This window comes from Suricata suricatta, chromosome 1, assembly GCF_006229205.1.
Source record: "Suricata suricatta isolate VVHF042 chromosome 1, meerkat_22Aug2017_6uvM2_HiC, whole genome shotgun sequence".
In the NCBI taxonomy this organism is placed as follows: domain Eukaryota; kingdom Metazoa; phylum Chordata; class Mammalia; order Carnivora; family Herpestidae; genus Suricata; species Suricata suricatta.
Genome location: NC_043700.1, coordinates 21,397,140 through 21,412,524, shown reverse-complemented (window position 1 = coordinate 21,412,524; position 15,385 = coordinate 21,397,140). Strand labels below are relative to the sequence as shown.

General features: G+C 35.7%; 1 protein-coding gene across 6 annotated transcripts in view; it reads left to right on the top strand.

The window, feature by feature from the left end:
- The window catches only part of TUSC3 (tumor suppressor candidate 3), a 241,272-nt gene that overhangs the window by 69,905 nt on the left and 155,982 nt on the right, over positions 1-15,385 (top strand). For all 6 annotated transcript variants that reach the window (XM_029935228.1, XM_029935211.1, XM_029935205.1 and 3 more), the window contains exon 2: positions 11,670-11,839. In XM_029935228.1, the coding sequence (XP_029791088.1) occupies positions 11,670-11,839 (170 nt within the window). The remainder of the gene's footprint in view (positions 1-11,669; positions 11,840-15,385) is intronic.

The following is a 15,385-nucleotide window of genomic DNA, read 5'->3' as shown; positions in this document are numbered from 1 at the left end:
TTATTTCTTTTTGATACAGAGAGAGACAGAGCATGAGAGGGGGAGGGGCAGAGAGAGAAGGAGACACAGAACCGGAAGCAGGCTCCAGGCTCTGAGCTAGAGTCAGCACAGAGCCCGACGCGGGGCTCGAACCCACGAACGTGAGATCTGACCTGAGCCGAAGCCGGAGGCTTAACCGACTGAGCCACCCAGGCGCCCCTATGATCTTTTTTTTAAATTGACATTACTAAAATCTCAGAAGTCAGCCATCAGTCCCCTTTGGTTATTACTCTTCCCCTCTCCCAAAGTTAATGACAATCTTAGTTTTTATTTTTATAGATTACCTTTAGTTGTTTTTGAATAGTTGACTCATCCCTCATTATATTTGTGAAATAGATACAAATTTTTCAAGTACTTGTTCATTCTTATTGCCGTATAGTATGTATTATATGAACATACCACAATTTATTAATTCATTCTACTGTTGATAAGCTTGAGTTGTATCCAAACTGGAGCTTTTAAGAATAATGCTACAATGAACATGAATGTACATGCCTTTTGGAGAGTGTTTATATAAGCCTTTCTATTAGGTATTGATCTAGGAATGGTTTATAAATGGTTTATCCATTGTACCACTTTACACTGCCTTCAGCAATCTAGGACATTCAGAAATTGTCCCTTTTTTCCCCTTTGTAGTCTTTCTAGTGCGTGCTTAGTATTATCACATTATGATTTTCGTTTGCATTTATTTGATGAATGATTCTATCAAGCACCTTTTCTGATGTTTGCAGATATTTTCTCTTGGGAAGAACCTGTTCAGATCTTTTTGTGCTCTTTAAAAAGTCACATAATCTGTCTTTTTCTTACTTAGTTGTAAGAAATTCTTCAACAATATATGTTGTCATATATTCCTCTTATAAAGTCTTTGTCACTTATGTGTATGGATAATATCTTGTCACTTCTGTGATTTGCCTTTTCCTTCTTTATTGTATCTTCCAGAAGTTAATAAAGTCCAGCTTACCAATGTTTTTCTTTTATGGTTAATAATTTCTCCTCCTCCTCCTTTCTTCGTTTCTTTCTTTCCTTTCTTCCTCTTCCTCCTCCTCCTTTCTTTCTTCTTTTTTAAAAAGTCTTTGATTATCCCCAAACCATGAAGATTCTACTTTAGTATTTACTCCTAAAGATTTTGTTTTGCCTTTCATATTTGTGCCTGAAATCCTATATGAATTAACTTTTATGTATGGTGAGGTATGGGTCTAGATTCAAACTCAGATTTGAATAATCTGCAAGTATTACACATTTTCCTTTCTTTAAATGGTATGCATTTATGTAATAGTACTGGTTTAAGGTTTTAATGAACTTGATTTTAGGGTAAAAGTGGTGACTGGGGAGCTGGTTAGTTAGTTTCCCATATGAATGTTGGGAGCAAAGAGTAGGGGGTTATAGATACACCATTTGCCTCTTGTGATAGCTTTTTGGCAGTAACAATATTAAGTACTGTTCTTGTATTGGTTTGGATAATGGGGAAAAAGGAAAGAAAAACCTGTAACCTGTGAAAATGTTGGCCAGAATCAGTTATATTTGATAGATTTAAAATTCTTTTTTTTAAAATTTAAGTATGTTCAATGTTATTTTACATTTTGAGAGAGTAATTTTGGTGTTTCTTTTATATAACTGATTTATACAAGTCAAATCCATGACTTCTTTATTTTCTGTGGACAGCCCATAATTGAGCAAGCTTTATAATGGTTCTGTGTAGTCATATGTTATTTTCAGTCATTGAGACCATCTCACTGAATAGACAAAGACTAATAGCTGTCCTTGTCAGATGAAGAAATAAAAGTTTAAGGGGTTAAGTGTTCTTTCATAGTGATTAGGATTTGGAATTCCAAGGCTAGAAGCCACAAATCTTAATTTTTCAGGATGCTCACTCACTCTTGACTCCTATCTGTTATACCTACTTTAAGATCATATTTACTGAGATCTTTGAGAATCCTCAGATATTTAGTACCAAAATGATGTCTTCTAGAAGAACTGTACATTCTTTGTGCACTGCCTCACACTACATGTTATTTTCATGAAGTTTTTAATGTTTGATTGCCTCCTGGAGGTACCGAGTATGTGAAGACAGCTAGAGAAGAACTAATCTAGGTTGAGAGGTGGATATTTAGCATTGGACCACCTTCACACATGGCTAAGTGACTACCCTGTGACATTTAATCGTTTGAACAACTTTATTTAGATACATATTACACATCATAAAATTTACCAATTTCAAGTATACAATTTAGTGATTTTCATTAATTTTAGCTGAGTGGTATGTCACTACAAATCAGTTTTATTTTTTTAAATGTTTTTTTTCATACTTCTTTTTAATGCTTATATTTTTATTTTTGAGAGAGAGAGAGAGACAGCGTGAGCAAGGGGGGTCAGAGAGAGGGGGATACACAGAATCTGAAGACAGGCTCCAGGCTCTGAGCTACCTGTCAGCACAGAGTCTGATGTGGGGCTCGAACCCATGAACTGTGAGATCGTGACCTGAGCCGAAGTCAGATGCTCAACTGACTGAGCCACCCAGGCGGCCTTCCACAAATCAGTTTTAGAACATTTTATTCCTCTGATAGCAGCCTCATGCTCATTACACTTAATCCCCGTTCCTACCCCCAGGCACAGGCAACAAGTTACCTACTTATTTTCTCTATAAATATGCCTTTTCTGAAACTTCATATAAATGGAATCATACAGTGTATCTGGCTTCTTTTAGTGAGCATAATGTTTTTGAGGTTCATCCATGTTGTCCCATTTCTAGTACTTTGTTCCTTTTATATTTCCCAGTAGTATTCATTGAATGGATATACCACATTTCCTTTGTCCATTAGCCAGCATTTAGGTTTTGATGACATTTAAATTTAAAATCATGTTTCTGTAAAATTGTAAATTTCTTTGGCTATGAAGTGGTAATTTGTTAATGATCAGATTCTCCTTTCCCAGGCAAGGTGTTTAGTAGTTTATACTTGAATAGGATCATTGGGTTAGAGCTGTAGATTGAAATTCAGTCTTGATATGTTTTAAAATGACAGAAGTACAGCTAATCAGATCTCTTCAGCACCTTGCTTCCTTAAATAGAGAATCTGACATTTGAGTCTCTTTAATCATGTGTTCTAAGTTTACTTACAGCGGTCAGCATTTTTGCCCTTGTGCTCAAATGTGTTGTTATTTATTGGCACTTTTAAAATACATTTTTCTATATTAACTAAAAACATTTAAGCAGTTGGAAACTACACAGTTTATCTGGGCTTGATTTTGCCGTATATCATGCACGCTTAGAGAATTACTTTCTAAGCCTAGTCAGGGAATTGAATTAGAGGAACTTTTACAGTAAACTGTCACTGGGTAGAAAGGTCTAATTTTGTTTAAATAGTTCCATTAAAAAATGCATATGTGTATGTTATACAGATATACATGTATATATATGTATGTATATTAGATATATGTATACACACATACATGTCCCATTACATAGAGATAATAAAGCAGGCATTATTGAGAGAGAAGCCAAGTTTGAATCGCTTTTAACTACTTACTAATTTGATCTCAAGTAATTTAGGTTCTCTGAACCCCCAATTTTTTTTTTAATAGAATGAGTTATTGGTAAGGTACCTGACACATTGTAAAATGAGGATGCCTAGTATGATGCCTGAGACATTGGAAATACTTAGTAAATATTTGTTCCTTTCCATTGATTTTGAGCCTCATATTATGGTACAGATGATGATGCTACATTTTCAGAAATAAATGAATTGTTATGATTTCTGTAATGAATATAGTTAAAAGTCATTGTCTCTCTTGACATTAGTGAGATGGGAAGGCAAAATTTTGAATTTAGCTTAGGTTTTATTTTTTCCTTTGTGTCTAAAGGACATTTATGTTGTTAACATAGTTACTTGTATACCTTCTAATGTTTCTTTGTGTTTTTCTGGTATACACAGATGAGAGAATTTAGAAATGAGTCGAAGGTATATATTTTAGAGTAATTTCAGGTGTCTTTGACTTTAGGATTGTTGGCCTTTAACAGGGAAAAGATGCTTTAGGTAGGAGATATAAAAACTGATCACTTTGCTTCTTATGGATAGAAAATGGAATAAAAATGACCTAGCATATTGACATATTTGCAAATATCTTCTCCTATTCAGTAGGTTGTCTTTTAGTTTTGTTGATTTGTTTCCTTTCTATGCAAAAGTATTGGCAAGGATGTGGAGAAAAAGAACCCTCGTGTGCTGTTGGTGGGAATGTAAACTGGTGCAGCCACTCTGGAAAACAAATGGAGGATCCTCAGAAAGTTAAAAATAGAAGCACCCTGTAATCCAGTAATTGCACTACTGGGTAAAAAATATAAACACAAATTCAGAGGGATACATGCACCTCTGTTTATTACAACAATATTTACAGTAGTCAAGTTATGGAAGCAGCCCAAGTGTCTGTGGATTGATGAAAGGAAGTAATAGTGCTTTTATATGTTAGAATATTATTTAGCCAGTAAGAGGAATGAAATCTTCCAATTTTGAACAACCATGGAAACGATGGAGCTAGAGAGTATAATGCTAAGTAAAATAAGTCAGCCAGAGAATGACAAATACCATGATTTCACTCATGTGGAATTTAAGAAATAAAATTAATGGGCAACGAGAAAAAAAAAAAAAGACAAACCAATAAACAAACACTTAACTATAGAGAACAAACTGATGCTTACCAGAAGGGAGGTGGGAAAAAGGCTGGGGGAAAAAGGAGGTGGGGGTTAAAAAGGCGGATGAGCACTGTGTAATGTCTAGAATTGTTGAATCACTATTTTGTACACCTAAAACTACAATAACACAGTTAACCATACTGGGGTTAAAGTAGAAAGTTCATATCCATATTAAAAGAAGTTGCACATCTAAATACAGAAGCATAAGTTTATATCTACTCTATTTCTACATATTGGAAATAGCATCATAATAAAAGTAATTCAGACACCTGGGATAAGGGGCTGCAAGAATTCCTTTTTTTTTTTTTACTTTATTATTATTATTTTTTTAGAATATAACACTATTTTTTTAACATATGCAATTATTTTCCATCATTTACACTACAGTAGTTACAATGACACTCCAAATAAGAATTCCTTTTCTTTAAAGAGGGATCCGGGTACTTTTAAGTTTGAAAAACAACGCTGTGTAAATTCAGTGATGTCAGGGACTGTATCATATTTACTCTTCTGTTCTCAGGTCCTATTTCAGTGCCTCACACGTAGGAGATACTGGTAAATACTTTTTTGAATTCGGGGATGCTTCTCATAGATAAATACATGCACCTTTGGAACTGCGCTTCAGTTTTCCAGGGCATGCGTCAGGCATCATGCCGTGTACTACGCAACGAGTCTGTCAAACTCCGTTCATTTAAGAGTTTGCCTGTTTTCTATTTTTCTCACCTTCCCCGTCCTGATCCTAATATTTTCAAACACTAGAAGTAATTATTCATTTTGAACATGTGCCAGTATAAAACAACACTTAAATGTAATTATCTCTCTGAACGTAGAGCAGAGAAGCTTTCATTCCAGCTCAGACTGACCAGTAGGTGAAACTTGGGCATATTAAAAACTTCAGGGATGTAACGTATTTTTTATGTCATATACTTATGCTTGTCTTTTTTTTTTAATTTTGATATTTATCTTTAAACAACATTGGTTTCATAAGTGTGTGGGTCTGCTTATATGTGGATTTTTTTACAGTATAGTTCTGTAAATATGTTTTCTCTTTTTATGACATAATTAACATTTACTTTTCTCTAGCTACTCTATTGTAAGAATACAGTGTATAATATAGATAATACACAAAATACTTGTTAATAGACTATTTTTAGTCAGTCAGGCTTCCAGTCAACAATAGGCTATTAGTTGTTAACTGTTTGGAGGGGTTAAAAGTTGTTGGCAGATTTTCAGCTACGTGGTGGGGGGGGGGGGTCAGGGCCATTAACCTCAGAGTCTTTCAAGGGTCACCTTTGATTTAAAAAAATTTTTTTAAATGTTTTATTTATTTTTGATAGAGAGACGGAGCATGAGAGGGGGAGGGGTAGAGAGAGAAGGAGACAGAACCAGAAGCAGGCTCCAGGCTCTGAGCTAGCTGTCAGCACAGAGCCTGACGCGGGGCTCGAACCCACGAACGTGAGATCTGACCTGGGCCGAAGTCGGAGGCTTAACCGACTGAGCCACCCTGGCGCCCCTGATTTTAAACTTACAGAAAAGTTGCAGAAATTGTACAGTGGTTCCATATTCCTTTCATAGTGTCTCCCAGAGTTAAGGTGTACAGTTACCAAAAATAAGACATTAAATTAGACTATTAAGTAACCTATCGACATTATTCATATATCACTAGTTATTTCATAGATATCTCCATCTTGTTCCAGAATCCATTCCAGAGTTCCTCATTGTATTTAGTTGTCACATCTCTTTCTTCTTCTCCATTCTATAACAACAGTTCCTCAGTGTTTCCTTATTTTCATGAACTTGACACCTTTGAAGAATACTGGTCAGTTATTTTGTAGAGTGGTACTAATCTGGGCTCGTCTGACATGTTTTCATGGCTAGGTGGGGGTTATGTATTTCTGGCGGGAGTACCACAGAAGCGATAGGCTCTTCTCAGTAGACTGTATCAAGGAATACATGATGTTCATCTCTTACTACTGTATTGTTAGCACTGACTACTTGGATAAGGTGTCTGCTAGGTTTCTCCTCTATCACAGTATTATTTTTCTATTGATAATTAATAAACATTTTTAGGAAGATACTTTGAGACTATGCAAATGCTGCATTTCTCCTCAAAATTGTACCTATTAAGCTTAGAACCCATTGATAGACTTTCAATGTTATTCCGTTACCCCTACTACTTATGCATTTATTATTTGGAATTCTTCTCTAAAGAAGATTATTCCCTTTCTCCCATTTGTGTGTGTGTGTTTTTGTTTTTTTAAACATTTTTTTTAAAGTTGACATATTTATTTTGAGAAAGACAGAGACAGTGTGAGTGAGGGAGGGGCAGAAAGAGGGAGAGAGAGAGAATCTCAAGCAGGCTCTGCACTGTGAGTGCAGAGCCCGACATGGGGCTTGAACTCATGAAACTGTGAGATTATGCCATGAGGTGAAATAGAGAGTTGGACGCTTAACCTACTGAGCCACCCAGGTGCCCCTCTTCCATTTGATTTTTCTTTCAGTTATTTATATATGTAAGTATGGACTCATGGACTTTTTTTTTTTTTTAAATGTGGTTTAGAATTTAATACTGTAGTCATTTTTGTTGTTGCTTAAACGTTTTAGCATTGGTTACTGGGAGCTTTTTCTAGTTGGTTCCTGTGCCCTTTGACATGCCTTTCTTGAGCACTTATTTACTTTCTGGTACCACAAGATAATCGAGTCTCATATTGTTTTTCTCTGCCTCAGCCTTTTAATTAACAGCTACTCTAAGAAACCTTGGTTCTTTTTCATGGAGAATGATGTTTAGAAACTAAGATCTCAGTGCTACATGTGCTCATTGCTGTTGGGATGTTATTGTTCCTCAGCCTTCTCATTGAACACAGCTAGGAAACATATCTCTAGTAATCCATACATACATGTGTGTGGATGTGTATATCTGTTTTAAAAGCCATAGTTAATATGGATGCTTCTAACTCCTGTTTAATATCACAGCATTCTTTCTAGTTTTCCCTTTTTCTTACTTGTAAGTTTTTTTTAATAATAAAACTGATTATTGTATATTTAATTTTTGGTTCAACCCTAGTGTACTCCTAAAATAACACAATTGCTAATCTTATGAGAAAACAACAAACTAGAGTAAGGGATTTATGTACAGTTTTTTTCTCTTTAGCTTTAAGAGTATCCAATCAAATACTGTTTAACCAAAGTTATGTGTATATGATCGATATGTAATACAGTGAGCTTTAGTTTTTAAAGTTTATATTTCATTTTGGAACCTCGTGCCTGCCTCCGCCCCCCCCCCCCATCCTGGTTGATTTTTAAAAAAATACTTAAAATTCATTTTGGGGTTGTATATTTCTATGGGTTTTGACAAAAGCCTAGTTGTGTTTCCATCACCACATTCATGAGAGAGAACACTTCAATCACCCCTCATGCTTATATTTTGGAAGAAAATATTAAAAGTTGTTTGGTACTTGAAATGCATAAGAAAATCTTACCCGTGGAGTTTACTGGTTGTGGTTTGAATAAGCACATTAAGAGGGAAACTCCTGGGATAATCAGGGAGGTCACTTATTAGAATAGGAGGGGAACTTCTTAGTGACACCATCATTGTTACTCACTGGGGGCCAGAACGTGGATTTGGTTTTTCAGATTTTAAAGAATTGAGATTTTGCATAGTGTAAATTGAAACTTTTTAAACAAATATAATTCAGAATATAAGCAAATACTTTAATTATTTGAGAGAGAGAGATAGCATAAGTGAGTGAGGGGGAGAGAGAGAGAAGCAGGGATTGTGCTTACTGATGTGGGGCTTGTCATCACCCAACCCAATACTGGACTTGAGCTCACAAACTATGAGATCATGACCTGACCCAAAGTCAGACGCTTAGTGACTGAGCCACCAGGTGTCCTCAGATAGGTACTTTTAAAATATTACTTTTCTGTTGCTCACCCAGTAAGCAAAATGAACATAATTTAGGAATGATAAAATCTTATCCTAGTGCCGTTTTAATTTGGATTAGTATGGAAAGGGTTTTATTACATGTATGTTCATGTCTTTTATAAAATTGTGTTTGTGAATAGATGAAAGATAAAGGACATGAGGTTACTAGGAAAGGACACGGAATAGGTCAAAAGAATTCTAGAAAATTGTTCAGTTTTGCCAGAAAGTCACAGTGCAAATGAAAACAATGAGATAGCAGTTTTACTTACTAAGTTAGTAGCAAGAATATGAATAAAAATGAGTACCCTGATCTGGTAAAGGTGTAGTGAAACTCACCCAAACACATGAATATACTGCAGGCAGTATTAGCATTTCGTACTGATACTTTGCTTTTAAGCACATTAGGGACAAAAATACCGATTTTGTTGACCCTTGAACACAGGAGTTAGGGGTGCTGACCCCCAGGCAGTTGAAAGTCCTCAGAACTTAATAGCCTTCCTTTGACGTGAAACCTTACAATGACATAAGCAATTGACACATATTTTTATGTTGTATGCATTATATACTGTATTTTTACAATAATATGTAAGTTTTTTCTTAATTCAGTATTTCTAAGCTACACAGGGTTTTTCAAATTGTCTCAAATCTCCAAAATATTTCCCCTATACTTCTTTATTTTTATTTATTTATTTTATTTAAGAGAGAGGAGTTGCAAGTGAACATGGGACAGAGAGAGAGAAAGAGAGAGAGAGAGAGAGAGAGAGAGAGAGAGAGAGAGAGAAATGAAGATCACCTGAAGCAGGGTTCAAGTTCACCTGATGTGGGACTTGGACCCACTAATCATGAAATCATGACCTGAGCCGACATCAAATGCTTAATGACTGAGCCACCCAGGCACCTGTCCTGTATATTTATTGAAAGAAGTTCGTGTCTAAGTGAACCCATGCACTTTAAAACGTGTGTTTTTTGAGGGTCTACTGTAGTCTATCAGGCTGATGTACCCTGATGGTTATTTTCTTCTAAAAAAATATTTTCCAGATTATTTGCAGTGTGAAACCAACATAGAATTGGAATTTTACCTTTCTCAAGGCATGACTGTGTAAAAGTTACATTTTGGCACTGATGTTTGAATGTGACTGTGTACCCTAAAATCTGTAGCACAGTGGCTGTCAAAGTACGGAATCTGAATGGTCAGAAAAAGGAAAGATTTGTATTTGCTTAATTCTGAAAGAGTAACTACCCAGTAATTAAAAGTGGACTTTAAAAAAGGAATTGTGGCACTTGGGTGGCCCAGTTGTTTTAGTGTCCGACTCACTGTTCATAAATTTGATCCCTGCGTGCGTGCGTGGGGCTCTGTGCTGACAGAGCGACGGAGCCTGGAGCCTGCTTTGGATTCTGTGTGTGTGTGTGTGTGTGTGTGTGTGTGTGTGTGTGTGTGTGTGTCTGCCGCTCCTTCACTTTTGTTCTCTCTCAAAAATAAACACTAATAAAATAATAAAAATAATCCACTTTAGCCAAGTTATACATTTTTTTGTTGTTTTATTTTTAAAGGGCAGATGTAACATATTTAGTCTCTGTTAGTCTTTTCTTTAACACATGTTTTGGTGGAATATCTGTTAACCTCGGTGGATGTTTGTGCAAAGTGAGTGCTGGATTTAGCCTTTCAAATCTTGAAGCCTTAAATTTTTTTTTGACTCCATAAATCCTGACAAGATGTATTTTAGAATATATTGATATGTTTTTCCTAGGTAATTATGATGTGACAGAATCTGAGGGCCAGCCGTCCATATGCACCATTCAGAGAGTATTCTTGACAAGCTGAAGTGTATTTCCATACTCTCTTAGGCATATGTAGCAGAGCTAGCTTTTGAACTCCTAAAAGGTTAGTAAAGAAGAACCTGTACTTAGTATTTGACTTGATCTTCTTCTGTTTCTTTTTCTTTCTTTCTATTGGATTATGCTTTCAGTTCATGTGATTTAAAGAATGTACTGATTGATATTTTGGGGAAGCAGCTCTCCATGGATCTGTCGTGTTTCTGTACCTCTGAACACAGACATTATCTGGACTGTCTTTTCAATGATATTATTATACAGACAGCCTTGGAAGATAGTAAATTGCCTTTAATTTAGATTTCCTTAGAAACCTAGCCTTAGAGGGGCACCTGGGTGGCTCAGTCGGTTAAGTGTCTGGCCTCGGCTCAGGTCATGCTCTCATGGTTTGTGGGTTCGAGCCCTGCGTCGGGCTCTGTGCTGAGAGCTAGCTCAGAGCCTGGAACCTGCTTCAGATTCTGTGTCTCCCTCTTTCTCTGACCCTCCCCTGCTCGTGCTGTCTCGGTCTCTCAAAAATAAATAACACACACACACACACACACACAAAGGAAACCTAGCCTTAGAAAAGTCTCAGGACAGATTTATTTCCTGTTCAGGATAATAAAGATAATTTTTACCTCTAGAGCAGAGGGTGGGCAGATTTGCTAGCAGTACCTTTAAAAGATTGGGTTTTCTTAACCTTTGGGTTCTTCAGGTATAGCATAAACCCACTGAATGAGGATCATCTATCTGGGCTGTGCCACACCAACCCCATGGGACATGGGTGACAACATGGAGCTTATGGTGCACTTTGTACATGAAAATGGATGAGCAAATATAGCAGGACTTCCTTCTTTTATATAAACGCTGGACCTCCTTTTTCAGAGTCTTCTAATTTTTGTTTTTTTAATGGATAGTATTTTTTCTGTATTTTGTGGGTAGATTAGGGAAAAGCATGCGTATTTTATCTTTTTGGAAGTGGTAGTCTGTTTCACTTTTGATGTCTGTTTTATAAGCCTTTGCAATCATTAAGAAAAATAAAATGAAGTAGTTTGTGCATATCTAGTCAATTAATAATGAATATATTCAAAATAAAAACTTAATAGAAATTAATTTGGGGTAAGATACAATCTCGCGTACTGCAGTTTATATGAAATACAAAGTGGAGGACTTTAACCCTGTGTAAATTTAAATTCCTGTGTTTAATTGCAGAATCTTTTAGCTGAAAAAGTAGAACAGCTGATGGAATGGAGTTCCAGGCGCTCGATCTTCCGAATGAATGGCGATAAATTCCGAAAATTTATAAAAGCACCACCTCGAAACTATTCGATGATTGTCATGTTCACTGCTCTTCAGCCCCAGCGGCAGTGCTCTGTGTGCAGGTAATTTATGTGTTCTAAAAAGTTTAAAACTCTTGTCCCATGCTTGTGTATTTATTACATTTAAGCAAATCTGTGTAAGAGAATTCAACAGCTGTCCAAGGTATAAGTCCACTGTATATGTGCACTTAAAGGTAAGCTCAAAATCAGTGTATTTTAGAAATACTTTTGGCTAATATTCTTTTACTGTGTATAATACTTATTGACCAATCCAAGAGGAATCATACAACAAATTTGCTTCTTTATGTCCTGTATAAAGATAAATGTGCAATAGAATTTGCTTTGAATATTGCCTGTAAGTCACCTAATTATATTTTATGGGCAATGAAGTAACCTCTTTAAACATATTCTATTTTAACAGTTTAATCAAGAGACATACTTTTACCTACAGTAACCCATTTACTTTTAATTACCTCCAGTGATTAGAAATTTCTTTTATGAAACAGAAGTAAATCATTTAAATGAAAGAAATACTTTTTAGTGGGAACATACTAAAGAAAATTTTGGACAAGTACATATATGTATGCAACATGCTTAAAAAATTTTTTTTTAATGTTGAAATAATTGTAGGTTCACACACATTTGTAAGAAATCATGCAGAGAGATCCTGTATACCTTTGGTTCAGTGTCCCCCATTGGTAACATCTTGTAAAACTGTATAATATCAAAAGTAAGGTATTCGTCTTGATACAGTGAAGATACAGAACAATTCTGTTACCATTAGAATCCCTCCTCTTGCCCTTTATAGCCACAGCCATGCACCCATGCCTGTTCCACTCCTGCATCCTGAATGTGTACTCCGTTTTGTGGTTTTAATAATGTGATGTGAATGGATTCCTACCCTGGATGATCTTTTGGGATTGGCTTTTTATATCTTACCGTAATTCCCTCAGATCCATCCAGGTTGTTGCCTTTATCAGTAGTCATTGTTCTTATTATTACTGAGTAAACTTTCATGGGGTGAGTGTGTGGTAGTTTGCCAGCCATTTGTTACAGAACATCTGGGTTGTTTCTGGTTTATGGGTATTAAAAATACAAGGTTTGTGAACATTGTGGTTCAGAGTTTTCTGTAAACGTAAGGTATCATTTCTCTGGGATAAAAAACTTAGGTTTCATTTCATTTTGATGGCTAAGTTGTTTGGTAGTTGCATATTTTCTTTAATGAGAAACTGCCAAGGTATTTTCCAGAGTTAATGTTATCATTTTACATTTCCTCTAACAGACTGATGTAGTTTTTCCATATCTTTACCAGCATCTGTCACTATTTTATTTTAGTCATTTTGATAAGTATGTAGTCGTATCTCACTGTGGTTTTATTTTGAATTTTCCTAATGGCATTGGGTTGAACATCTTTTCATCTGATGTGTTTTCTGTATATCATGTCTTTGATGAACTATCTGGTCATGTCTTTTGCCCATGTCTAATTGGATATTTTTACTGAGTTTTGAGAGTTCTTCATTTATTGTAGATACTAGTCCTTTATCAGACATGTAGTTTCCAAATATTTTTTCTAGTCTATGGCTTATCTTTTCAGGTTCATAACAGATCTTTTGCAGATTTTTATTTGAAGAGTCTGTTTTACCAGTTTCTTGTTTCTTAGTTTACTTTTGTTATCCAGGTGAACTCTCACGAGTGCTGCATCCCAACCTTTTTCTCCTAGGATTTTTTTCTAAAACTTTTATATTTTTATGTTTTACATTTTAATCTGATCTTTGGAAGAAATTATGTAGTCTTTGATTATTAGTGATGATACTAGCTGTAAGACTTCTTTTAATGTTTATTTTTTTTGAGAGAGAGAGATGGAGGGAGAGAGAGTAAGAGGAGTGGCAAAGAGTGAGGAAGACACAGAATCTGAAGCAAGCTCCGGGCTCTGAGCTGTCAGCTTAGAGCTGGATGCAGGGCTTGAACCCATAAACTGTGAGATTATGATCTAAACCAAAGTCAGATGTGTAGCCAACTGAGCCATCCAGGCGCCCCACTAACTGTAAAGATTTTTAAAGTTGTTCTTTATCAAGTTAAGCAAGTTCTCTACAAGTTTGCTGAGAGTTTTGATCATGAATGAGTGTTGAATTTTATCAAATTTTTTTTGATGTAAATTGATAGGATTTTTCATCTTTTAGGAGCTTAATATGGTACCTTATAGTAATTGTGTTTTGTATATTGAACCAGCTTTCCATTTTGGAATAAATCCTCCTTGATTATGGTATATTCTTTTTATGTATTGCTGGATTCTATTTACTAATAAAAATCTATTACAAATACACATCTAAGCTTATGATAGATATTGATCTATACTTTTTTTTTTTTACACTCTTTTTAGTCCAGTTTGTTATCAGGCTAATACTGGCCTCATAAAATGAGTTGGGAAATGTTCCCTCCTCATTTATTTTCTAGAAGATATTGTGTAAAATCACACAGTTTTAGAAAATAGTGTTAGCTAGTGTTCATTCTTCTTTAAATATTTGATAGAATTCTTCAGTGAAGCCATCTGGGGCCTTGTGATTTTTAATTGCATTATTTCATTTTCTCAGTGGTTAAGGACAATTCGGATTACCTATTTCTTCTTAGCTGAACACTTTTATCTGTGGTCCCTCTACATCTTGACTATCTACGTTGTATATTTATGTGTAGATGTTGAATATTTGTGTATATTTATGTGTAGAGATTTTAAATCATTGTGAATTCTATTGCAAACAAGTTATTGGCAGCATGGATCAGTGTAAAAAAGTTTAGTTCAGTCTAGTTTGCAGAAAGGGCATTTCAGTGTCGCAGAATTTTCTATAATCATTGGGTCATCTGGGTGGGTCAGTTGGTTAAGCATCTAATTCTTGATTCTGGCTCTGGTCATGATCTCAGTTTGTGGGATCATGTCCCATGTCTTGAGACATATACTGCACTGACAGTGTGGAGCCTGCTTGGGATTCTCCCTCTCTTTCTCTCTCTGTCCCTCCCCTGCTTTCTCTCTCCCTTTTCCTCTCTCCCACCCCCTTTTCTCTCTTGCTTTAAAAAAAAAAATTCTAAAAGGATCATATTATGACCTGACAAAAGAATATATGTTGGGGGCATGTCTGAAAGTGGATACAGAGGATAGTGAGCAGAATTGTTTTGAAAAACCACATTGAGTGAGGCAAATCATGAGAGACTTTTGTATGTTGAGAACAAACTGAGGGCTGAAGAGGGAGAGGGAAAGGGGAAGAGGGATGATGGTCATGGAGAGGGGCACTTGTGGGGAAGAGCACTGGCTGTTATATGGAAACCAACTTGGTAATAAACTACTAATTAAAAAAAACCCTAATGAAATGTTTAGAGGTACAGTAGGCATGACTTTGAGTAGATAATGAAAGAAAATGCAAAATGCTTATTGATTCATGATGTGGTTTCATCTTAGCTTGGGCAAACCATGCAGTATTTAATACATAGTAGCAGAATATTTACTATTGAAGCTTGAAAAGATGTGAGTTCTTTGTGTGCAACCTTTCATTTATGCATGTGAGAGGGTTTTCTTTTTTTAATATTTTTACATTGTAGTACTTGTTTTGCTTGTTGAGG